The sequence below is a fragment of the Phasianus colchicus genome, chromosome 4 (genome assembly GCF_987193195.1).
Source record: "Phasianus colchicus chromosome 4, bPhaCol1.hap1.1, whole genome shotgun sequence".
Taxonomy (NCBI): Eukaryota; Metazoa; Chordata; class Aves; order Galliformes; family Phasianidae; genus Phasianus; species Phasianus colchicus.
The window spans coordinates 36273829-36298326 of NC_143439.1; the positions used below are offsets into that span (position 1 = coordinate 36273829).

At 39.2% G+C, this 24498-nt stretch overlaps 1 protein-coding gene across 3 annotated transcripts in view; it reads right to left on the reverse strand.

Annotated features, from left to right (window-relative positions):
* The window catches only part of SYNPO2 (synaptopodin 2), an 89042-nt gene that overhangs the window by 21398 nt on the left and 43146 nt on the right, over window positions 1–24498 (reverse strand). For 2 of the 3 annotated variants that reach the window (XM_031596903.2, XM_090139195.1), the window contains exons 2-3: window positions 9509–9660; window positions 2943–3736 (exon numbers count right to left, since the gene is read on the reverse strand). In XM_031596903.2, coding sequence (XP_031452763.2) covers window positions 2943–3736; window positions 9509–9660 — 946 coding nt within the window. Of the gene's footprint in view, window positions 1–2938; window positions 3737–9508; window positions 9661–24498 lie in introns of those variants that run through there. The other variant, XM_090139196.1, reaches the window with a different exon arrangement.

Here is a 24498-nt window from a genome sequence, read left to right on the forward strand (position 1 = left end):
CTTTGCCCACGGTGACAACTGTGGTATAAATTCCATATCCAGCATTCCTTTCTTAGGGCCACACCCAGACAAGCTCAAAGGCTACATCACTTTCTTTACTTCAACAGGAACAATAGGCGTGTCTTCTCATTTCCTCAATTTTCATTCCGAGCAGTCATCTCAGCAGCAGTAAGTAGGCAGTATTTTCTCATTTACTCAATTTCTATGATCTGGTATGTAGCAAGTGTTTGACCACAGTTGCTAGGCTTACAGGAGATTCCCACCAGCCAGGACTGTGACTGTGTCTGACAGTGGTAGCAGCTTCTACTATTTAAGAGTTTATAGAAGCATTATAGAATCTATGTAGTTGATAAAAATAAGTATATTTATATGTATTAGCTATTTAAAAGCAAGTATATATCCCTGGAAATATACAAAGAAATTATTAATTTTCAGCTCCCTCAAAGACAGTGGGAGTGCAAACATAATCCCAAATTGTATAGGATATAACATCTTCAGAACATTTAGTTTTAACATGTGGCAGGAATGAATACACATTTAAGAACTGAATGGAGGAGGCTCCTGCCAAAATAATATATATTTCTTAAAGCATAAATTATTGGTTTTCATCAAGTTGTGGGGAACAAAAGTATCTGCAGCTATAAAGCTGATAGATGCACTGTACATCCGCATGACCGCCTCACTAACTCATCTCTTTTAAAAAGCTAGATTTTAAAATAAAAAGCTAATTCTGCCTATATCAATGGCTCCCTTCCAGTTATTTTCAAAAAGAAAAGGTGTGCCTCTGATTTGTGAAAATAAACCAGTTAATCATTATCTTCTGCTAGCACAAATAAAGCAAACTTGTTAAAGAAAGCACTGTGATGTGTTTTCTATTAATGATTCTTTTAGCTATGTCAGAGGATGAAGCCTGATACTTCTCCTATTAAAGACACTTGGAGTTTTGCCATTATGCCAGATGACAGCATGACTAGACCGATGGTTCTCACAACCGTAAGAGCAAAAAGAGCGCAGTGCCTTTACCAGCAATTTGTAGTATTTTATTTTGAGAGGTTCAAATCACCAAATCCTTGGCTCAGTCCTTTGACAAGTCAAATGCTTACATTGTTTACTGGAGACAGTTTTGAAATTATGGCCTGTACCTTTAGAGTGACTCTGCAAACAGATATGGTCACCCTTCAGCATTTAAGTTCCATGCTTTCAAATAATCCGCTTTTGCATAAGCAGTAGGGAGTGTTTTTCTAGGAGGGGAATTCAACAGGAACCCGTGGTATTGTGGAAAGCAAAAATTGAAACTTTTCATTTTGCTAGTGTATCTTTTCCTAACTCATCTGCAGTTACTTAATCAATAGATTTAGAAGCTTCCAGAAGAAATATTAATCAGATAAATATAATCTAATTACTATTTTACAGGTAAAATTCATGTTAAGGAAATAAAGCGCCTGTAATAAATACTCTTTTGTAGTTTAGACACAAATGCTGCATTGTAACTTTTAATTTGACAAAAAAAAAAGTCTTATGCACGGTATTTGCTGCATGCGGACTGTTCCTCTGTGCTTAGCAATGTGACAGTTCTAATGTGTAAATCACATTTTAAAAATAATAATAAAAGCAAATATTTTGCTAGATTACATCAGTTCCTAAAAATAATGGTGTGCCAGTAGGTTAAAAAGAATTAAGACTGTCATAGTTGGGATGGGAAAAAGGCAAATTATACATCTTACTTGAAAGAAGACTGTCATGTAATATGTAGTTTGTTCTATATACTTGCCTTATTAGAAGGGCAATACAGTTCACTAAGATATATGGGCACAGTCCCACAGATGGTTCTAACTTCTCAGCCAAAATGTAAAGTATGTGCACTCTTCTTATACACTCTATTTTAAATGTTAAAATATGTGAATTGGAAGCAGACACTTAGCCATAAGTAACTGCTTAATCCACTTGCAAATAAGATACAAATGGTTATCATGCTAAAAATATGCTTACAGTGGAATTAGCAAAGGGTTAGCAGACTAATTCCAACACTACATATGAAATAGTTTGTTGCTACAGTATATCATTGCACACATTCAAGCAGCTTTGCCATACTGTTACTAAATCCCTGGTCAGGATTCTTAACATTGTTGGGGAAAAAACAACCCATTAATAAAAAGGTATCAAATTAATAAAATAATAAATTAACTTTACATATCTATACTCAATAAACTGACACTGGATTCAGTTTCAAATTTGCTTTCATGTAAACTACTTGTATGGATTTTGTAGTTGACCTCTGGGTATGGGAGTCAGAAGAAATAGTAAGTTCACTTCACAGTCTAAAGAAGACTGACAAAGCTGAAAGGATCATGTAACAGTTATACACATGCTAGTGTCTGTCAAAATCTCGTCTGCAGGCAACATCAAGCTTTACTAATAGCCTTTTTTATTATCAACTTTTAAGAGCAATACCACGACTTTGATTTTAGATGATGCAAATGATAGCACAAAATTTTTGCTGTAAACAGAAATCCATAGGATTCGTTTAGACATGTGCAAGCAACCTGGTTGTTTGTTTGTTTGTGTGTTTTTTTCTTTGTTACTATTCCACAGATTGCCTCTTAGTGTGTATGAGAAAGCCAGCAGAATTCAGCCCTTTCTGGAAATAAAAGTATTTTTAGTTGGACAAAGTCATTAAGTGATTTCAGAGTAGAAGTCTACTATACAAAGTTATTCAGCACAGTTAAGGCATGGCTTTACTCTTGGCTCATTACCAGGAGCATTGCATTACCGTGAAAAATTACATAAAGCAAGAATTGTTTAGAAGACAGAGGGAGAAAGTTAGAAAACTGCAGATGAAAGCTCTAACTACTTTTTCTAATGTAATCTAAATTCTGAGATGATGTTTCAAGTTACAAAGTATATCCTCAGGCAATGCAAATGATTAGATGGGACGTACTTACTTGCGTGCCTTGCCCTGTGCTTGAGAGGTCTGTGATCCCTTTCCGAGTGCTGGTTGTCCTCTCCCTGCTCTGTGCCTTCTGATGAGATTGCAAAGGAGGGGAGAGAAGGAGGTGCTTCTGACTGCCCTCCTTCCACTTGAGAATCAACACACCCCCTTTCAGCTAGAGACTTGGGTGCTTCTTTTTCTCTGTCTGAACAGTCTAGGATCACCTCCACCCTGGGGATAGATGGAGCTGCACTTTGGACCATCTTGACCTCTTTGCTACTAGAAAACTGGACTACTTTGCTTGACCACTGGATGTTGCCCTCTTTCACACTCAGGGGAATTGCAATTACAGGGTTGGTCCCGTCTTCTTGTACACTGTGTCCTTTTCCTGAAGGGGTGCATTTTTCTGCCCCTAAGAGAGTCACAGCAGGAGCGTTGGTGTTCTTGTGACCATCATTTGAGAGGGATAACTGCAGCTCAACCATATTGCCTGGCCTTCTTTCTTCTATCTTCCCTCTGAAAGCAGGTTCATCAGTCACAAGTGCTTTGGAGGTGCCTATCGCTTTAGGAGTAATTCTGTGACTTTGTGTGGTCTCTTGTTTCATTTCAGAAAAGTGTATGTTGCTTTCTCCTGCTCCCTGGTGAGTCTCACTGTATATCTCTGTGATGCATAAGTCTCCATGGGGTACCTCTTTGGCTGTATTAATCTGCAGTGTAGTGCTCTCCCTGTAGTCCTCATTTTTTATGTTATCATGCTTTCCGTTTTCTCTTTCAGCACTCAAAGTTTCATTTATTCCACTGGAGGATCTGCACATACATAAACAAGTAATTCAAGATATTAAGTTGCTGTAAGTACAGTAATTGTAAACACAATTGCAAAGAAAAACAATTTCTGTATAGTATTTTCCCCCCTCTGTTAATTGTACTTCCTAGCAGGACCATTTAAGGAGAAGAATTTTCCCAGAATATAGAAGTCTCAAAACATCTATGAATATTTCAAAATTCTTCAAGTTAACAGTTCAGTAAGAGGGAAATTGATATGTTTTCTCAGACACATTTCTGTTATAATGATTCTACTGAGACTTCTAGGACAATGCTTCTTCATATTTCACATGTGCATGAGAAAATTAACTTTGCATAACGCCAGAACAGTGCCTAATTTTTGGCACTGTGGCTACTACCCCAGCTGTTTTAGGCACCATACTCACACATAGTTGCTGTTTCAAATAGTTTACTCTCTAAGGAATAAACTACTGGATAATAAGAAGGAGAGACAGAGAAAGCGGGGGATGGAGGGGGAGGGAACGGATACTTAAAATACACATTCAGAGAATTCCTGTGAGGATCATAATCCAAATATACAGTGGAACAATTAAAACATTCTGGCCCTATTTTGGTGGTCCAACAAGAAAAGTTAGTGAAGCCATGCAACATTTTCTAGTTAAAGGGAAAAAGTATTCCTGATTGTCAAATGTTACCGTGTCTTCACGAAGCCTGCAACATACTTCAGAGTAACTCTCCTGAACTATTTGTTCCTCTGGACTTGACTGTTTTACTGAGTTTAGGATTCCCAGCTTCCTCTTTCAATACTCTGGGCCATAATGACTACTTATTAATTCAAGGAGAAGCCTTTTTCTGCATAACAAGATTGCTGCATGCTATTAAGGATTTCTGTTGACTAGAAGGTAGCAAAGCACATTTTCAAATGAGAGGAGTGGTTTCAAATGAGAGATAGGTATCCTCAGTAAAATACTTAGATCAAGTATTACAGTGATTTCTGAAATCAAAAGCAAGCCCCAAGTATTTTGAAACTTTGGAACCACTCTACAAAGAAAAGCTGGAAGAAGAGATAGAAGAAATAAATCTGTCAGTATATAGAAGAAACTTCAGTAACACTTGCATTTCTGGCCATGTGGCATACTGTTTGTAGAAGTCTTGATCTGCCTCAAATAGCACAAAATGTGTAACATCCATTACACCACATATGGAGCTACGTAAAGGTCAGACAGATTTTGATTTAGGGAGCTCCTTGGTGAGTGTTGCTGGATTCAATCATATTAAGTTATTTGGATGATCAATTGCACTGCTTTTAAGTACAGATAAATTACAGAAATCCATAAACATTTCCATGTAGGATATAAGACTGGGGGATGGGTCAGCTAAGTGTTAGCCTTTATTGGTAGCTGAATGATTGTGTGAGAGGAAAAGATTTCCACCTTAAAAGGCCCTTGCTACTTATGGATATACTTCTACTCTATATAGGCATAAATGTGTGTCCATGTGTCAAGAGGCAGAGTACTTGGTCTGATCTCTTAATTGTCATTTATGATTTTATCTGGACGAATTACTACCTTTGTTTCATGTCTTTCCAGCTCATTGTAGGAACAATACTCCTTTTATAATTCCAGGAAGGAAGCAAAACATATAGAGTCAGCACAGCATGATTTCTCTCAGAGTCATGTTTTACTCCCTACATGGTGTATTCCATTTAGGTATGCATTGAGCACACTCCCTGCTTCCCCTTAGAAAATTTTCTTTCTAGACTCAGCTGAAGCTCAGGAGTTGCTGATGTGAAAAGGGCAGGGTAGCATTGCTGGCACCACTCTCAGCGTTTCCCAGATACATCTGCTCAGCATTTGTTGGGGAAGGTCAGCAAGATGCTTCCCAACATGGCATCTGGAGGGCATTTGTCCTGCAAACCAAAGATTTTCTGGGCACTGCTGGTCAGTAACTGTAGCTTACAGATTAGAAAAACTTCTAGACATCAAAGCCCAAGTAGCATCTTAAAACCTGATTTAAAAGCTATTTTTTCTTCCAGTGAGTTCAGTAAGAACAGAGTTAGGTCAATGATGACAACTTTTGAAAATCTGATCTTTTATGCATGTAGTTCAGGAATAGTCAGAAGCTTTCCAAGAAGAAATCGTAGGGTCATAGAATCATAGAATTGCTCAGGTTAGAAAAGACCTTAAAGATCATCGGGTCCAACCACAACCTGACCATACTACCCTAACTCTAACAACCCTCTGCTAAATCATGTCTCTGAGCACCACATCCAGACGGTTTTAAAACACATCCAGGATGGTGACTCAACCACCTCCCTGGGGAGCCTATTCCAGTGCTTAACAACCCTTTCTGTAGAGAAGTGTTTTCTGATACCCAACCTAAACTTACCCTGGTGCAACTTGAGGCCATTTCCCTCATCCTATCACCAGTGAGAAGAGACCAACCCTGCTCACTGTAAGCACCTTTGGAAGAGAACAATAAGGTCTCCCCTCAGCCTCCCTTTTCCCAAACTGAACAGCCCCAGTTTCCTCGTTGCTCCTCATAGGGCATATTCTCCAAGCCCTACTCAAGCCTTGTTGCCGTTCTTTGGACCTGCTCTAGCACCTCGATGTCCTTTCTGTGGTGAGGTGTCCAAAACTCTGAACACAGTACTTGAGGTGAGGCCTCACCAGTGCTGAGTACAGAGGCAGGGTGACTTCCCTAGTCCTGCTCACCACACCATTCCTGATACAAGCCAGGATGCCATTGGTCTTGGCCACCTGGATACACTGCTGGCTCATATTCAGCCAACTGTCCACCAAGGTCCCTTGCCATCATGCAGCTTTCCAGCCACTCCTTCCCAAGCCTGTATGGTTGCCTGGGGTTGTTGTGACCAAAATGCAGGACCCAACACTTGGCCCTGTTGAAACTCATACAGTTTACCTTGGCCCTTTGATCCAGTCTATCCAGGTCCCTCTGTAGTGGCTTTTTCTGGCAGTTCAGCACTCCCTCCCAGCTTGATGTCGTCTGCAAACTTAGTGAGAGTGCATTCGATCCCCTCGTGAAGATCACTAATAAAGAAGCTGAATAGGAGTGGTCCCAGAACCAAGCCCTGGGAGACACCACTCATGACTGGCTGCCAACTGGTTTTAACAAAGAGTTTATTTGGGCCCAGCCATCCAGCCAGTGTTTCACCCAGCAGAGTGTATGCCCATCCAAACCATGGGCAACCAGCTTCTCCACAGGGATGTAGTGGGGTACAGTGTTAAAGGCTTTACTGAAGTCCAGATAGACACATTGACAGACTTACCTTTACCCACTAAGCTGATCACTTTGTCATAGAACAAAATCAGGTTTGTCAAACAGGATCTACCATTCATAAACCCATGCTGACTGAGCCTGTTTCCTTGATTGACCTTCAACTATGATGGCTCCAAACATTATCCATTCCATAACCTTCCCTGGCACCAAGGTGAGACTGATAGGTCTGTAGCTACCGGGATCATCTTTCCGGCCCTATATGAAGATGGGTATCACATTTGCCAGTCTCCAATCTACAGGGACATCCCTGATTAGCCAGAACTGTTAAAGGATAATGGAAAGTGACTTGGCAACCACATCTGCTAACTCCCTCAGCATTCTAGGATGCAGTCCATCTGGTCCTATGGACTTGTAAGTGTCCAGCTTTCAGAGCAGGTCCAGAACCATCTAATCACAAATCATTCAGGGCCTATTCTGTTTCTCATCTCTAATTCCCAGTGCAAGGGGCTGTGCGCTCAGGGAGTAACTGGTCTTACTATTAAAGACTGAGGCAAAGAAGGCATTAAGTACCTCAGCCTTATCCTGATCTTTGGTCACCATGTTGCCTTGATCCAAGAAGAGGTGGCTCTTCTACCAGCAAGAGAAGCTCAGATGCAGAAATCACTGTTGGAAAGCCACTTTAATTAGACATTATTCCTTTCTTATGATTTCTGGCCTTTTTTTGAGATGGCTGACAAATGGCTCTTTGTGAAAAAAATGATTCGCGTTGCTCTGAGTGTGCTAAGGCACTTACTAAAAAATCCTTCTGGTGGTAATACTGAGGTGGATATTATTCACAAAAGAGGTTGCAAAGGAGGAGAAGGGTTTCAGTTTAACGTTCCCCACCAGAAAAGATACTGACACAAAGTGCTGGGAGCTGGGAGATGAACTGGTGAGAAGTAATTCAGATTCTCATAGTGAATTCTATTAGAACATTTCAGAGCACTGTTGAGCAACTGCAATTTTCTTAAAATTTCTAAGAGGCACAGAGTTTCATTCCATGAAACACTGGTCCTTAACACTTTGGCTCGGCTCTGATTTTCAGGAAATGTCTTGCTGTTTACCATACATTCAAGAAGAAACAATTGAGCGAATAGATATGCTGCCACTTTGAGCTGGAGCATAATGGGACCTACAGACCAATTGAAATGTCACTTAAAGAGCAGCAACAGCCAGGAGTCAAAGCATATGGAGGTATTTGTATGGCTGCAGAGAAGGCAGCTGGTTAACCACAAATATCACTTTTAGAACTTTTATTGTTGTCATCTTATTAATTAAGAACAGGAATGTAGTTACCACACGAGGAACACTCAAATGATATGCTACTGAACCAGAAATAAGAGATACATAACGTGTAGAAAATAAGCTATAATGCTCAGCTGTCATTGTTCCCCTGATCTCATCACATTGATACAATGCTTAGCCCTAAACAAGATGCACAGGCATGCCATGCAAAATGTCTGTTATGAGTAAAATGAATATTCTTTCAGAGCATTTTGTTTTGAAGGCAGATAGTGACTTCGAACTACTAGACACTTTGGAATTTTCCCTTGCTCAAGTTGCAGAAAACATAGAGAAATGTCACTTGCTTTTTCAGACTTCCTTGGTAATAATAGGCAAGTTTTTTTGCAGCAGTCTTTTCAGCCTTTCCAGTGACTCTGTTAGCTGTTGTGAGGAATCCTGGCCCTGTCTGTCCTCCTGCTCCTACATTTGTGAGAGCAGATACAAAGGACCACAGTAATTCAGGAGGCAGCCATAATTCCCTACAAGGAAGGGAAAAGTCTCAGGTCTTTTCTTCCTCTTCTTAACCACACTGAAGGCAATTCTGACTTCATCTTGTCTGAATACGCAGTTTGGTGAGTATGTGTTCACTGTCAATGGTTCTGAACACAAGATAGTATGTATTAAGTTGATGATCATTATAGGACTGACCTTGCAGATGCACTGATGTGCAGTCTCCTGGCTTCCTTGTAAATCTACATGAAAGTTCTCTATTCTAAAAAGCTCTTAGCATTTTTGAAGAAAAATGAACTTCACTTTCACTTTTATAAGTGGAGAATCTGACCCAGAAAGATGTAAGGGACTTGCCCTGCCTCATTTAGTGGAGTGATAACGTCTACAAAAATATAACCCATGATTTCCAGGCCCTCTCTCTGTTCTGACTGCTACACATTTTCTACCCAAGAAGACCATTTGCCATGTCACCATGAAGGCATATCTGTCTAACACACTTTCTCCATCTATACAGCCTTTGTTTATTGTGTTTCTCACTTCCCTATCTGTGGGGAATAACAGCACTTCAGTACTTCAAAGGAGTGGAAAGAATAATTGAAATCAAAACTCTGCAATGTGCAAATATGGTAGTGGACAGTTCAGACAAACATAATTGAAGACACAAACAGTAGGATTATCAGAAGCTCACAGTGTATATCTGCAAAATAATTGCATTCAACACTAACATTTTCTATGTGGTACGCTGAACAGAATTGCACCAAAGCATTCTGAGCATTCCTGTACCTCTTGATAAGCATCTGCAGGACGTCAGTCAAGCTTTCCATCAGAACGATAACTTCAGCGTAGGTTAAGTCTCCACAGGGTTTGCCATTGATAGACACCACCTCATCCCCCTCACACAGGCCAGCCTTAGCTGCTTTGCTTTTGTTGCGAACCTATGAGTCAAAAACAAAATTCCATATTGCACATTTAGTGTTCATTTGAAAACAGCAGCAAATATGTCCCCAGCTTAACTGTGTAAAAAAAAAAAAAAGAGAGAGAGAGAGAGACAGAAGTTAGGGACAACAGTCAGTTGATTAGCATCTAGCAGAAAGGCAAAAAATCTCATTAGCTTCTCCCAGAACAGACGACTGCTAAGCCAAGATTTCAAAAGAAGAGTATATAACTTCAGGCTACTCTGGGCAGAATGTCAATATCTGCTTGCTGTTAAAGCTGCAGGTTTACAAATTCCTGGTGTATTGGACACTTTAGATGCTCAACTAAAGGTTTAGTTGCCAAATTATAAAAATCTGAATGGCTGAAGATCCTAAATCTATGTTTAGTCATCTGAATAAGTTCCCTGATTTATTAAAGATTAAGACTCCTGTTATGGTATGACCTCTCCCATTAAGTACTCATTCAAGAATCTACACTGTTTGTCTTTTCCTGTTTCACTCTTTTTTTCCACTGGCAGCATGCTATAGCTTATCATAGTCTTTGTATAACAAAGCCTAGACAGCTTCAACACCACTCAAAGTATGCCATACAGTTGACTACTAGTTTTAAAGTACATATTTGGCAAACAGTACATTATATTAACCAGAATGCTTGCAGATGTACTTTATTATGACTTATACACTTATAAGGGCATTTGATGGTTTAAGATGTTATCCAATCTGTTATGAGAAATAAAGTCATCTGAGCATTTTCTTGGAATTTTTTTTTAGAAGTAGCATAGATCTACCACGCTTAGAGCAGCAAAGTCAATCTCCATTGACTCTAGAAGAGCACGTTCTCATATATACTGGACTTGAGGGTGACGTATTCCCATGGACCTATAGAATTATCCCTGGTATTCTAGCAGGCCACTAGACTAGCACCTAGGAAGCATTTCTGAAGGCTGTTCTGAAGTTTCTTGGAGTCAGAACAATGTGTAGAATAAAGAGTGAGATTGCACATATTTTTTTTCTGTGGTGGGGCCATAGATCTTTGTTATTTCAATTTAAGCATATCTGTATGTCATATTATGGCTTTTTGAGCAGTGAAGAAACAGATGGCTCATGCATACAGAAGCTGGTTACTACCTTGCAGAGGAGTTAACATTTACAAATATGGAGTGGTATGCCGCTATGTTTATCTTCTCCTAGGCAAGAGCATAAACATCCTTTACTTTGGGAAGAAATGACAGTTTAGACAGTGTTTAGTATTTTACTTTATATATGAGCTAGGATTTGGGTTGATTTTTTGTTACTGTTTTTTGAAATAGGAAGGTATACTATTAAAATTGTACAAGGCATTCTAGGCCTGTATGTAAATATTTAATGTGTATGCTAAGAAGAATTTAGAATTACTTTTTTTCAAAAGACACACAAAAACATGTGAATACAGAAATAGTGTAAGATGATACCAACAATGTGAAAAGAAAACTTGTTTCTGTTTCTTTATTAAGTGTCTGAGAATTCGGGATTGGTTCTGTCATAGATTACCTTTGCAACTGTCTCTGGAGAGAAATTGTTACCCATTATTCCATACTTTCAGTGATGTATGTCGAAAAGAAAACGTTCAAATGTACAATGTTAATATATCTCTATAAATTATTGGACAGCACAGGCAGTTTCATTATTTTCTAATAGTCTCCTAGGTAGCATTCAAAGAAAATAGAAAAGGACACTGAAGTTTTTTTTACTGTTCTTGAAAGGGCCCCTTAGTCCATTTTGCTCCCTCATGAATTCTTGAAAGATCACAAGCTGTGAGATACTTGGACCTATATAGGAAAACTCAGCACTGGCTATGCTGGAAAAAAATTGCTGTAAGTCGTTATTCTTCATTATCTGGTAGCATTGCAGTTCACATGCATATTAGAGCAAATTTCTTCTCATTATTTTATTTCCAGGTTTATCTGCATACATCAAACCTTTAACATGATTTTACTGTGACAGGATCACAGGATCACTGCACATGCTGTATCTAATAATGGTTCTCCTGACTGTCAGCCTTTTCCCCAACCTCAAGATAACATCAGTGTTATCTTCTTTTTGGTTTTTCTGCTAGAGAAATAAAAGGGGAGGGTTGAACTACAGCACCTTATATAGTGAATTGTAGCAGATTGATGGTAGAGTGGAAAAGTACCATCATTTTAGTCTCAGAATAGGACCAGGGTACTCAGCTGTACATAGACTGCCTTACCAGACAATCTCAATTGTTTTGGGGGATTTTTTGTGAGATTCTTCCAAAAGTAGTGGTCTTTCCTGCATTATACTGCAGCCCAGGCCTTCCCAGTTACTTGCTGCTTTTTTCTGCTTTGGGTTGGACTTTTCTTTGGGATGGAAAGGTGAGGCTTTTTTATCCTAAAATTTGTGAATGGGATTTACTGTAAAAGTATGTAAAATTGTCTTGATTTTTCAGTGCTTGCAATGTTGATATAACACAGCAAAGCTGAGCCTGTAACACTTCTGCTGAACCTGTCTAGAAAACAGTTGCTCCTGAGGAATGTTGAAGCACTTCAGACTGTTTTTTCCTGGTGCTGCCTGTATTAGTGTTCTGCTCCTGCCTTGGCCAGGACTTTTTATTATTGCTGTTTATACTGTATATTAGATATAGTATAGTACTATAGAGGGCTGCTCTGAAAGTTACGCATCCTGTTTTATTATGTTGGTCCATGATGTCAGAGGGAGAAGGTGGTGGTATGAGAGTGGAGGTTGAACCTTCCCACCAATATTCTGTTGTATGTTGTTGCAGTGTGACAGATGACAACAAAGGAGCAATCTGAGAAAATGGCATCCACTATGGAAGTGTGTATGGAGCAAAGGTCTATCACTGAATTTCTCCATGGAGAAAAACTTGCATCCACTGACATTCATTGATACTTGCAGAGTGTTGATGGAGACCAAACAGTGTCTGTGAGCACAATGAGGTGGTGCGTTTCAGCAGTGGTGACATCAGCTGTGGATCACCTCCCCTAGTGTAGATTGTTACAAGTGCATCATGCAGGCTCTTGTTCATCACTGGTGAAAATGCATAGCTAATGTTGGGCCTCTGTTGAGAAATAGTGTTCTGTAGCTGATGATTTGCTCTATCAAATAAAGTTATTTTGCTCTTTGTATCTATAGTAGTTTCCATGGAAATAAATAAGAAGCATTACTTTTGGAGCAACCTATATGAACTATACTATTACATATAATACAATATTAGCATATGATTTGTATATTAATATACTAATATTGTTCAATATGTTACTTATTATTTATTACTCAAGTTGTATACAGTGCAGTGATTAAATTGCTTTATTTTTCTTTTAAATCACAGTTTTTCCAGTGAAGCAGCAATGGGGTCTGGTGGAGGGTTTCTCCTTCCCCTCACCTGGCACCTCATCACCCCGTGGGGGTGGGGCTTGGGCTGTTACGGGCATGATCAGGATCGTCTGTCAAGACTGGAGCTGGAAATTGTGAGTAAGATTTTGGGAAGACCTTGATTGTCAGAAAGATGACTTAATATGAAATAATTAGTCTGAAAGGCTGATAGCAGGAAACACGTTTATCTCTTTTTCCTTCCCTCGTTGGGAAAAAAAAAAATAAGTGGCACAGCAGCACCAGGAAGAAAAAAGACACAGCGTAGGTCCCCCTGAGATGGCGTTGTGGGTCTTTGTGTAGTAACGTACTGGTGAGAGGTAACATCTCAGAGGCACGGATCTGTGGAAGAAAGCATGCTGTGTTAGCTAACTGTAGGTTTGTGGTAGCTATGGCATACTAATAGGTCTGGGGCAGTCCTTACTTCTTGTAGCAGACAGTAGTTACAGTCACTGTCTTATCCACTGAAAAGTGAATAAGCAGAGGGAGTACATTGTGGCTGTTTTTGCTGTAGTTTGTGGTAAAGGAGAGGTTTTGTAGAGAAAGCTAATGCTGAGTGCCTTGTAGCATTTTTACTGTAGAGAAACTCTAGTCTCGTTATAATACCTGCAGACCTCTTGCCTACTGTTGTGTATTAGATGTGCTCCTTTTATTTTATCTGAAACCAGTTCAGTTTATACAACTCAAAAGCGTTCCACGTTGCAAATCAACATGTGGTAAATAAGGATAGCAGGGAAACACGCTGCAAAAAAAAGTAGCCCTGATGAAGCTAAACAGCTAAATTAGATGCACCTGTTATTTATTGTGGGCTGCAGGTGGATGCATAGAAAGCAATTTGGGCTCAAATTACCAGCTGACAGTCTTGGTTGTGTATCTGAGTCTGTAGTGTGCAGATTAGAGTTGAGGTATGCTGAACCTGATAATAAGGTCATTGGATTGTAGTGTATAATAAGGTAATTACATGTGAGGACACTCAGTAATTCCTTCAATTGCCCAAATACAAAATGTAGTAGAAGATTTCATAATCTTGTTTTTACCAGTGATTTCTTGGAAGGATATCTAAATCTTATTCTGGTCTGCTGTTGGGATTACAGTCCTGTATTTTAGAGAGTCTAAATGAGGTGCTTCAGCTGTAGCCTGACTGAACCTTTTTTTCTGAATGAGAAAATAAGCAGTATTTGCAGTATATGGGCATGAACATAATTCTTTTACTCTCTACCTTTATTTTTAATAAGTATGCTTTTTGTGGCTTTAAAACACGCATATGTTTCCATAGAGATATCCCCAATTTAAAGCAAGGTTTTTGAAACTTAAATTGTTTTCACATCATTCTACTGATCATTTTCCAGTTTGTCAGCAGGAAACAGATAACAAAACAGAAAATATTGCCCTTGGATGTAGTGGGAGTGCACTTCTCCTCTATCGATTATCTTTTTCTCATACACATAGCATTGTTTTTTTATTTGAGGAGTCACCTTGGGAAAAGTTTACTCAGCTGAATATCCTGAAGCCTCTTCTGAACTCTTGTATGGCTTGTTGTATGTTGAAGCCAGTGATAGTAAACATTATTTATACATGTAAGCCCTCAGTGAAGCCACAGTTCAAAGTGTTGGTCTTGAGCCTTTGATGATCAGCCTGGTGTTTTACTGTGATGGGGAAAACGTGTTTCCCGCAATAGCGCAGCTTAACAAACAGACTTCTGTAGGTCAGCTGCCCATCTTCATTATTGTTTACTACATTAGTTACATCAGTTTCAAGCTTTACCATCAGTGGCTTTGTGGCTTCTTTTAGAGTGATAACAACAATAACAAAGAGTGAAGAACGTTTAACGAAGATTTGTCCTTTGACTACTCTTCTGCTCCTGTTGAAAAATGAATTCCAATTTAAGGTTTTTTTCTCAGATCTATTGAATAACCAGCTTCTATAGCAGTATTTTTTACTACAGTAGGAAACGGTGCCCTTAGATGTCTTGCCATCATCATTAAGGCACAATTGTGTTTAAAAAAGTACCTGTTAAATACATCATTTTAAATGAAAATAATCATTAACATTAATCTTGAGATTACAAACCTTTATTCTGTACAGTCTCTTCAATCTCACCATTACCTAGTAGAGCAGCTCTGTTTAAATGTGCCTGGAGTTGAAGTCTTTCAGTTTTTTTCCACAGAACTGGTGACTTATTTTTTGTTTAGAAAAAAATATAATCAGTCTAGGCCTTCTCATTACACAGAAATTGTATCATAAATGTATTATTCTATAAGCAGTTTGTATTTATCTGCCATTTTTCATGACTCCTTCTGTGTAATATTAAAGTATAGTGACTTTCTGGCAAGTAAATGAATAATAATTAGTTGTATTCCTTTTTCTTCTACAGGGTAAGGTTTCTAAGGTAGTCTTTTCTTTTTGTTCTCCAACATAAATAAGTTAATGTAATCAATTCTCAGTTTAATTTTATTTGGCATTAGCTCATACTTTCCAGAAGTTATATTCTTCACTAACTGATCAGCTTCATATTAGTCATAAAGCTCAGGATCAGGAATCAAAGATACAGCATTTAATAAACAGAATGAAAAAGCACTTCATCTATTTTATTATAATCTCCACAGCAAAGACAGAAGCTTGAAAGTATATTTAAATATATTTAAAAGTTATCTGTTAGTCTAATAGAATTAACAATGTACAATATTTTCTTAGGAAGCAGAAGCACTGAATGGCACAATTGCTAGTGTATTAGTGGTTCTAGTATATGAAATTAAGAAATTCAATATTAAGCTACAAATGAACTTAATTCCAGTACTGATTATCAAAAATTTAGGCCTAGGACTTTGTTTTACTATGTTTATATACATGGAAGTCTTTTAGACAAAAAAAGTAACTTTTTTTTTAGACAAAAAAAGCAAGTTTTTTTAGGCAGAAACCTCTACACAGTAACTTAAGCCGACCTGATAACAGGTTTGGGATTTTATTCTAAACAAAGGGGCCTGATATTTTTAGCAGGCCAGAGCTCAAACTTAGGGGTCAGATTTTAAGCATATATACCATTGAGATAGTGTGGTGTCACACTAATGGTGCAGACAAGACTGGGATGTCTTGTCTTTGCAGAGATACTCAGTGTATGGATTATCAAAATCCATAATGGCGACATAAACTCTATTCTTATAAAGGGTATCTTTAGATGGCACACCAAATGTCAGTGTTTTCATTAGCCATACCTATATCTGAGTTTTGAGTCGGCTGCATAATGTGGCTCAAACCAGTTGCATTTGCACTGCCTGAAGGTAAGTTTATATTAAGCTGATAACGTTTCCCCTCCCTTCTGCACTGAATTTCCTCACTAGATGAGCCAGTTTCTTTCAGATTCAATTATAGCAAAAGCCACCATAAGAAGCCTTCGGGCAAAGCAAATTCAGCAGGAGTATGAGATCCAAACTCCTGGTGCTGCCAACCTCTCTGAAATCGTGGGCATGCAGTAAGGGTGCTTGTAAAGTTGGAATGCTGTGACTTCAGCTAGTACAAATCATCCAGTTTCCTACATTTTATAATTCATTGTGTCCCATTTTTTGAGAATATATGTAGAATTTGTACTGTAAGACTAGTGAGATCATGCAAAAGTCTGTTAAATAATTGGGTTGAAGAAAGATACTGCTAACTATCCCATGAATGCTTTTGAATAATTAAATATCTTTGGTTTGCAAGATAAGCACTGAAATATTTCCTATCACCAAATTCTTCCCAATAGCCAGGTGTAGGGGAACTGATTTGTCACAACTTGAACTCATGACTGAGCACCTGGTGGAGGGGGTGGCTGGCCCGGGAAGCACAGATGTAAGCAATTCACCTGTGCTTCCCATGTGACTGGAAGGGGTGGCCCCTGTGAGTATCCCTCCCTGGGCTCATTCAATGGCTAATCTTCAAAGGGAGAAGGTCTCCTGCTTGAAGGTGGCTTCCTGAGAAGAAATGTTCTGTAGCCAGAGACCCTCTTCACTCATCAGGTGAGTCATTTCTTTATGTGAAGAATATCTTTTGATATTCCTAAATAGGTTTTGTAAATGGTTCCCAGCTGTAGGGGAACTGTTAGATCATGGCCTGAACTGATGATTGAGCACCCAGCAGAGGTTGGCCCAGGTGCTAACAATTTACCTGTGCTTCCATGTGACTGGGAGGGCTGGGCCCTGGTTCCCCCTCTAATGCCCCCCCACCCCCCCCCCCCCCCGTTGGGCTCATTTAAGGATTAGTCTCTGAAGGGAAAGAGTCTCCTGCTCTGCAGCCAGAGATCCTCATCACCATCTTGGTGAGTCAACTTTTTTTCCTCATATATAACTATTGGTGCTCCCAGTTGTACCAAGAAAGTATTCTGGTAATTCCAGGGTACTGCTTTTCAAGCTCAAAGAAGTGCTGTAATGGATTTTTACCAAGATCATCACTAGTAAAGTTGAATGACGTTATAGGATTATGCTAGTTTGCGGCGGAGTATGTGAATAGAATGTTACGCTATGTTAAATGAAGGTACTTATTAACTTTGTAACCTATCAGTCTAGTTGCCTGAAAGATTCTGGGTTCATCTACCAACCTGTAGCTCAAGCAAATTGTTAATTAAGATTTACTCATGTACAAATTTATGGGTCATACTTATAGAGAATGCAGGATGTATGATCGGATTATTGATTTACTTGTTGTACAGCTGTCTCCAATTAGTCCTTCTGTTGCTTTTTGTGTTTAAGTGCACTTAAACAGGTCACCTCTGCTGGTGCAGATTGTTACAAGCACAGCATGCAGGCTCTTGTTCATCACTGGTGAAAATGTGTAGTTAAAGTTGGTGCTTGTGTTGAGGAATAGTGTTTTGTAGGTGAGACTTTAGGATCTTAGAGATAGTGTTACTGTGCTGTTTGTATCTGTTGTAGCTTCCATGGGAATAAATAGAAGGCATTATTTTTAAAGCAGCCTATGTAGATAAAAGTTCAGTTTTCCTCATGGTTTCGTTGACAAATGCAGAAGAATCAATTTGTTTGGTACAGCTTATGCACTGTTGTCAGAGAGTTAAAGAAAATGTTTGACTACCTAAATCTTGACCAAGCCCTTGTGACTTTTGGAGCCAGAGAGCTGACTAATCTCAGTGAAAAGAAAAGCTTGCTCAAATTCCCAAAACTCATGTGCTAGTGTATCATCTTGCTAGTGGTTGCCATTCCCTGGCAGAAATCCAAAAATAGCAGCTGAAGAAGGGATGAGATAATGACCTCTGAAATATTGATCTGGTATGCTGGTGGCGCAGCAAATTTCCCAATAGCAAGCTTGGGTACAGCGCTGGAAATCTCTTACTGATTTTGCACAACAGTTCTAGCATATAGCCTGCCTAGCTATGGATTATACTTTCACTGGAGTGTACTATTCCGTACTAAGTAGTTCATGTCAAAACTAAAATGTTATGTTCATTTTCTTTTTCACTAGTGCTGCGTATGACTTGGTGACAAGAGGAATGCCACCTCAATACTGTGGCTGTTCCTTACCTGCTCTATTTTCCTTCTTGCCCTGCTTAAATGGTGACTCACTGAATGCTTCCTGACATTCTTCTTAAATCTTAACCAACTTTGATTTTTTTTTTTGAGCATTGTAGCTATGTTCTTTTTATTTTCTTCTTTGTGTTCCCCATGTGCAGGGTTGTCAGTGCTGCTCTACTGGGTTCTTTGTTATGTAGATAGCATCAAAATTCTTTTCCATTCAATGTGTCTTTTGGTCTGGAAAAAAGAACTTCTATGGTGAGTCAAGTTATGAGAGGCTAATACATTGCATATAGTTGAGAAATGTCTACATCAACCACTGCAGAGCAGCTGGTAATAAAAACAGAAGTACTGCAACAGGCTGTGCTTATGGTAAGCATACCTTCTGCACTATCTTAATATGAACTTGTTACTCATACAGCAATTCCACTGCCATATATTTGCACCATTAGTATGATCTAAGGACCATAGTTTAGGTGTTTCCAGCAGAAAAAGCATCACATTTCCTATTCTAAAATTGCAATCAAAAGGCAGGTAAATGAAAGGTAATTACAAAAATCTGCTACCTGAAAGTAGGCATCTTATGATGATACTAAGATAATACTTGAATGTTTGTACACAGTTGCAAAGAGAACAACTTTTCTAGCATAAGCTCATCACATCTGGGAGAAGAATAAGATGTGAGAAGTAACTAAAAACTTGTGCACTTCCATGTCTGAAATTCAGTTTCTTTTGAAAGACAGGATCTTTTATTTCCTGTAATTGTGAGGGAATGGGAATAACAGGCCATATGCTTCCTCTTTGCTCAATTGAGTCTTGATATCATATATCAACTAAAAAAATTTTAGTTCATTTTGTGGAGTTTGTATATCATACATCACTGTAATAAAGATGCACAAGATATCTGCAGAACTAGAAAGTGGGATAACTGTATGAGAAAGACATTGAACAGGCATGCCTGACCCATGCCAGAAACTGCCAGCCTCACAAAGAAAAGTTGCAGGTCCTTAGAGACAAATGGAGGAAAACAAAGAGGAGACAGAAACTGAGGGTGGAGTGCTGGAGTCAGGAGACTATCCTTGGTGTTAAAATATATTTGTGTGGCTTTAACTGTCAACTAGAATGAGTACATACTGTTAAGCGTTTTAGGAATGAGCTGTTTGAAATTTCTCAGGCAAAATCTGTGGTGCCAAGGCAAGTCCCTTAGAAAAAGCATGTTACATCAACATGATTATGTTTCCTTGATGGAGTTAATCTTGCTGGGAGACAGCTCAAATATGTGGTCCTCTATTGAGCAACCCTTCATAGTTGTTAATTGCAAGCTCATGATTCTTTGAGTCACTCTACAGACTGCTCCGTTAACACAGTCAGAGCTTATACCAGAACATACAACTACTTGTGTTTATACTTCTAAAATACTGTTGAAACACTCAGTTTTTCTAGGCTTCTAACACTGACCACTATTTTCTGACAATGAAAATCAACATCCAGAGGCCTGTTGAGACAGTGTTCAAAACTTCTATAAATAACTTAAAGAGCAAAAGCTCTTACTACTTTTGTAGCCTCATCATGTGTGAAACTTGCTGATGTGGATGCTGAATTTTTTTTTTCAATTATATGTAACTGTGGAACCAAGGTTCCAGACTCAGATCAGAGTTAAAGGAACAGCTGAAGCTAGTATTTTTGCTGTAATGAATAAGGACATCAGATGGCAAAAGAACGTTCCTCCTGGAGAGGAGTTTATGGTTGGCAGAGCCTCAGAGCTTAACATGGCATTCATAAACCGGGTTACTGATTGCCCTGTTCCAGTACTGGAGACTCCATTAATGGGTGGGCTTTTCCAAGTTGTACTGTTTTGGCTAATAGTTGATAACTTTAAGCTGCAAAATGCAGGATGAAATTTCATCCATCATGAAATGAGTGGTTCCTTGCTTTGGCTGGACTACTCTGTTGGTTTTTGTGAAGTCTAGAGCTGTTGTCTTCCTTAAGAGAACTGAAGCTGGTTTGTGAGTTTCAGCTACTGCTAGTTTTCCTGCACCTGAAAATATGTAAAATAAGCTTCATAATGTAGAATTTCTGAGAATTGTTTGTGAATGAGATTTGAGGAAGATTTGCAGGTCCCATCTGTGGTGGTGACAGAGCATGCATAGCTATTAAACTGGGCCTGATAATAGGTAATATTCCTGCAGTTCCCCATTTATCTGATTTCAACCACGTACCTGGGCAGCAATAGAGAGTACATCATCTCAGGAACATCTTTTGGAAATTCAGACTACTTTTGGCATCTTTGTGTGTCAAAAGTAGTAAAGAGAAAAGGCACAAGAGAATAGCCTGTTATCCTCTGGAATGCTATCTAGCACTGTGATAGGAATAGTGTGACATCAGCTTGTCTTAAGGAAGAATGGTGAGCTGGGAAGGAAGGAGTTTGCTGGAAGTCTTTGTGCTTTGTTTAGTTTAATACGAGGGGTTTTTGTAATTTGATGTTTTTCCAATGATCTGCCTTTCAGACTAAGCAATAGGGAGGAGAGGGAAACTACTTGGAGGGGGCATGGGGAATTGGCCTATTAATTGGTGACATACAGGCCATAAATCCATCCTACTACCAGGAAGATGAGCCACTCGGCAACCAGTGTGTGCTTTGTCAAACCCACTCATTCCTAGCTTCATATCCTGTATCAGTTACAGTCCTATGTGGCTACCCAGTCTCATTTTCATTCCATTGGTCATGTGCCCAAATTCTGTTGAAGCTGGGGGAGGGGAAACAGGCTGAGAGAGGAAGGAGCAAGGGTTCTCATTACAAATGTGGGTAATAGACAACATATTGAATCCTTAGAGCAAAACTAGTCCAGTGACAATTATAATGAAGTCATTATTCAGTCTCATCAGTCCATTCCTAGAAATGGTTTTGTGACAACCTCTTAACATTATATCATGAGCTTGGAAATATACAAGTATGGTATAGATGATCATCTGTTCAAAAGGAATAGCGAAGGCAGCAAGAAGAAACAAATGCTGTCTTGCAGGTTTCTGTTTCAGTGAGGGCTGTAGCTATCCCTGCCGGTGATGTCAAGATTATACTGAAATGTGTGCCCCATGAGGTATTTTTTGCTACTTGTCTCACTGCCCTGGTAGCAATTCAGTCAGCACCAAAAGGATCATGAAGAGGTAAGCAGAGGCTTTGCCTCTCTTCCAATGGAGGTAGCAACAGCACTGCATTAATTAAGAGAGCTTTCTGTTTGTACAATGCTTTGTACAATTGGGCCACATCTCAAATTGTAAGGCATGGGGGCTTTTGGAATTTCCTTAAGTGCAAATGAATCAGATTGTTCATGGAAACCCAATAATGTGCATCTAGTAAATGCAGCATTTAGATAATTTAAACAGTTTTATTTTAATATGCAGAAATTGAGGACCAGTGCCTACTCTTAAAAGGAAAGCACAGAGCTCTAACTTGCTGGAGAAGTTTGAATCAGACAGCGGCTCAAAGTCAGCTGAGAATTTTATGCAGGAGTAGAGTTGCAGCTCCCATTACTTTAGGTCATTCTTTAGCTTTTAAAAAAAAAAAGCACACTGGTCCTTCTACGTTATTTAGTGTCCTTCATGCTTTGGGTGTGATGTTTTGAAATAACTTTTCAAAACAGAGCAGTAACAGACTATTCATCTTATTGTTTACAAATGAAAGCTCTACAAATCCAGGTGAATTTTCTGAATGCCAGTACAAAATATGTTCATATAGATGCCTTCCAGTGTCATATGCCTGCTATCCTGGACAGCTTCTGGTGACTCATCAGAGAGCTGAGATGTTCATCAGTCGTATTTCTCTTTCATGACCCAAATAAAGCTGGCTGGGACAGCAGGAGTGATGGCTCAGGAAGCATGTGGACACCAAGAATATGCATGCCTACCAGAGGAGGTCAGTTGTCCTTTGGTTTGCTCTCAACAGAGGAGGCAAAGCTGCTGTATTTGTGCAGGAGGCTCAGACAGTGGGGAAAATGGTGGATGGGGATTCCCAACTATTATTTCCAGATCCTACTGGGAACTAGGAGACAGATGCCCTCTGTGGACTTTGCCACGCATCTGATAACAACACTGAGTCTGTTATTTAGGCCTGTGCTTTCAATTAATTTGACGTATTCCTAATTAGGAATGGAAATTTACTTATCTGAGTTTTGTCTTTTATTATTCAAACTTTACCTTAGTTTAATTCAGTCAAGCTTTAAAATCGTAGTTGAATTGATCAAGTCCTCACATAAAATTCTTCCTTCTTTTTTCAGTGGCTTGTTTATGTGGCTTTAACCTAAAATAATTATGGAAAATAGGAGTGCGTATGTCTATTGCAGTGATTTACTTTGGCACTATCTCCTTGAACCCATTTGTCAACTTGTGCATGTGCTATAAAATTGACATGGAGATTAGTATTAATTGACTGCCTTTCAGCTCTTAATAAAATACCAAATAGGCTATGTACCAGAATTCCAGCATGGGGCCAACCGGAGGAAAAATGAATTATCATGCAGTGAATGCATGAGACTTTCTGTAGAACTGAAGACTGGAAGGCTGTAGCATAGTCGTATCTGAGCAAGTCTGATAGAGGTGCTGAGCTCTGTTTAATGCTCCTGGATTTAGTGCTCTGAGGAATCAGACTTGCTCCTACAATCTCCGATTTAGGCATGCTGGCAAAGTTGATGACTTTTAATTTCTCTGACTTTCATAAGAGCAATTTGTCAGCGTTTTCAGAAGCTCAACCAAGAGGATTTGTGTTCCTTCTGCCCTTCCCTTTCTTTATTTTTTCCCAAGGGGAATGTCTGCTTGAGAACTGAGAAATCTGCAATGTTGACATATGAGATTTGTCTGCTTGTTTTCATCTGCCCTTCTGTCCTCAGTGCAAGTGTTGGGCTAAACTCAGGGTATCTTGCCCAGTCAGGCAGTCTGGGAACGTTTGGCAGTTGTGTATCAGGGCAGAGGGAGGGGGAAAGAAAGGGTGTTATTTTGCAGAGCTGTAAATCCAGCACCTTTTGCCAGTGCTGCTTTTTTTCTTTCTTTCTTTTTTTTTTTTTTATTGCTTGCTTTAAAGAAGCTATTGCTGCAGCAGCCCTGGCTGCAAACAAAATCTTTTACCCAAAGTTCACAACAGGACAGGTTGCACATGTTGCACATTTGTGGGATACTTGTAGATATACAGAGTGGCTTTCCAAAAGCTTCAGCTTGAAATGCAGCAGTTTCCATGTTGCCTGACACTTCAGTGTCAAAGAGATTTCTATTTTTAGAGAGAGATTCTACTCAAAGAGCTATATAAGGCTGTGCTGGGGAGATCATTACTGTTTTAATAATACATATGTTTTTATAAAATATGAGGATACAATGAGGGAGGAAAAGGACCTGATTTGTCTATGTAAAACTGAAAAAAAAGAAACAAAGGTACTCAGATTTTTGATATCTTGTATAGGGAGGGGTAATAGAGATCCAAGGTTTAGACTTAATATTTGGATCTTAATGCTACTCAGAACTTCTCCCAGGTTCTTGAAAATATCATTATGGCCATTAAAAATGATGAGGAGGGCTCTTTATCACAGCTGATGATGCAAGAGGGAAGAAATGGTTCCAAGCATGGTCTGGTGCCAAAAGGCAACTTAGTGTGCAAGCAGATGACAGCACTGGGAAAATCCAGCAGATTGGCGTCATGTCCCCCATGAGGAAGTAGGTAGAACTGGGTGTTATGGATTCAGTCTTTCTAGCTACAGTTTCCTTGGTTATCCAGAGTACAAAAAGCACCTAAGCTGATTGAATGCTGAAGAAAACCCAAGCAGTCTGGTGGGGTAAGAAGTAGCTGTTGCAGTAAACGGTAGAATAAAGGAAGTGTCTGAAATTCAGGTATTAAGCATGGCTTGCTAGACAGCCTTCTTCTGAAGCTCATTTCTTCCTGCTGTAGAATCATTCAGCAAATGCATAACTG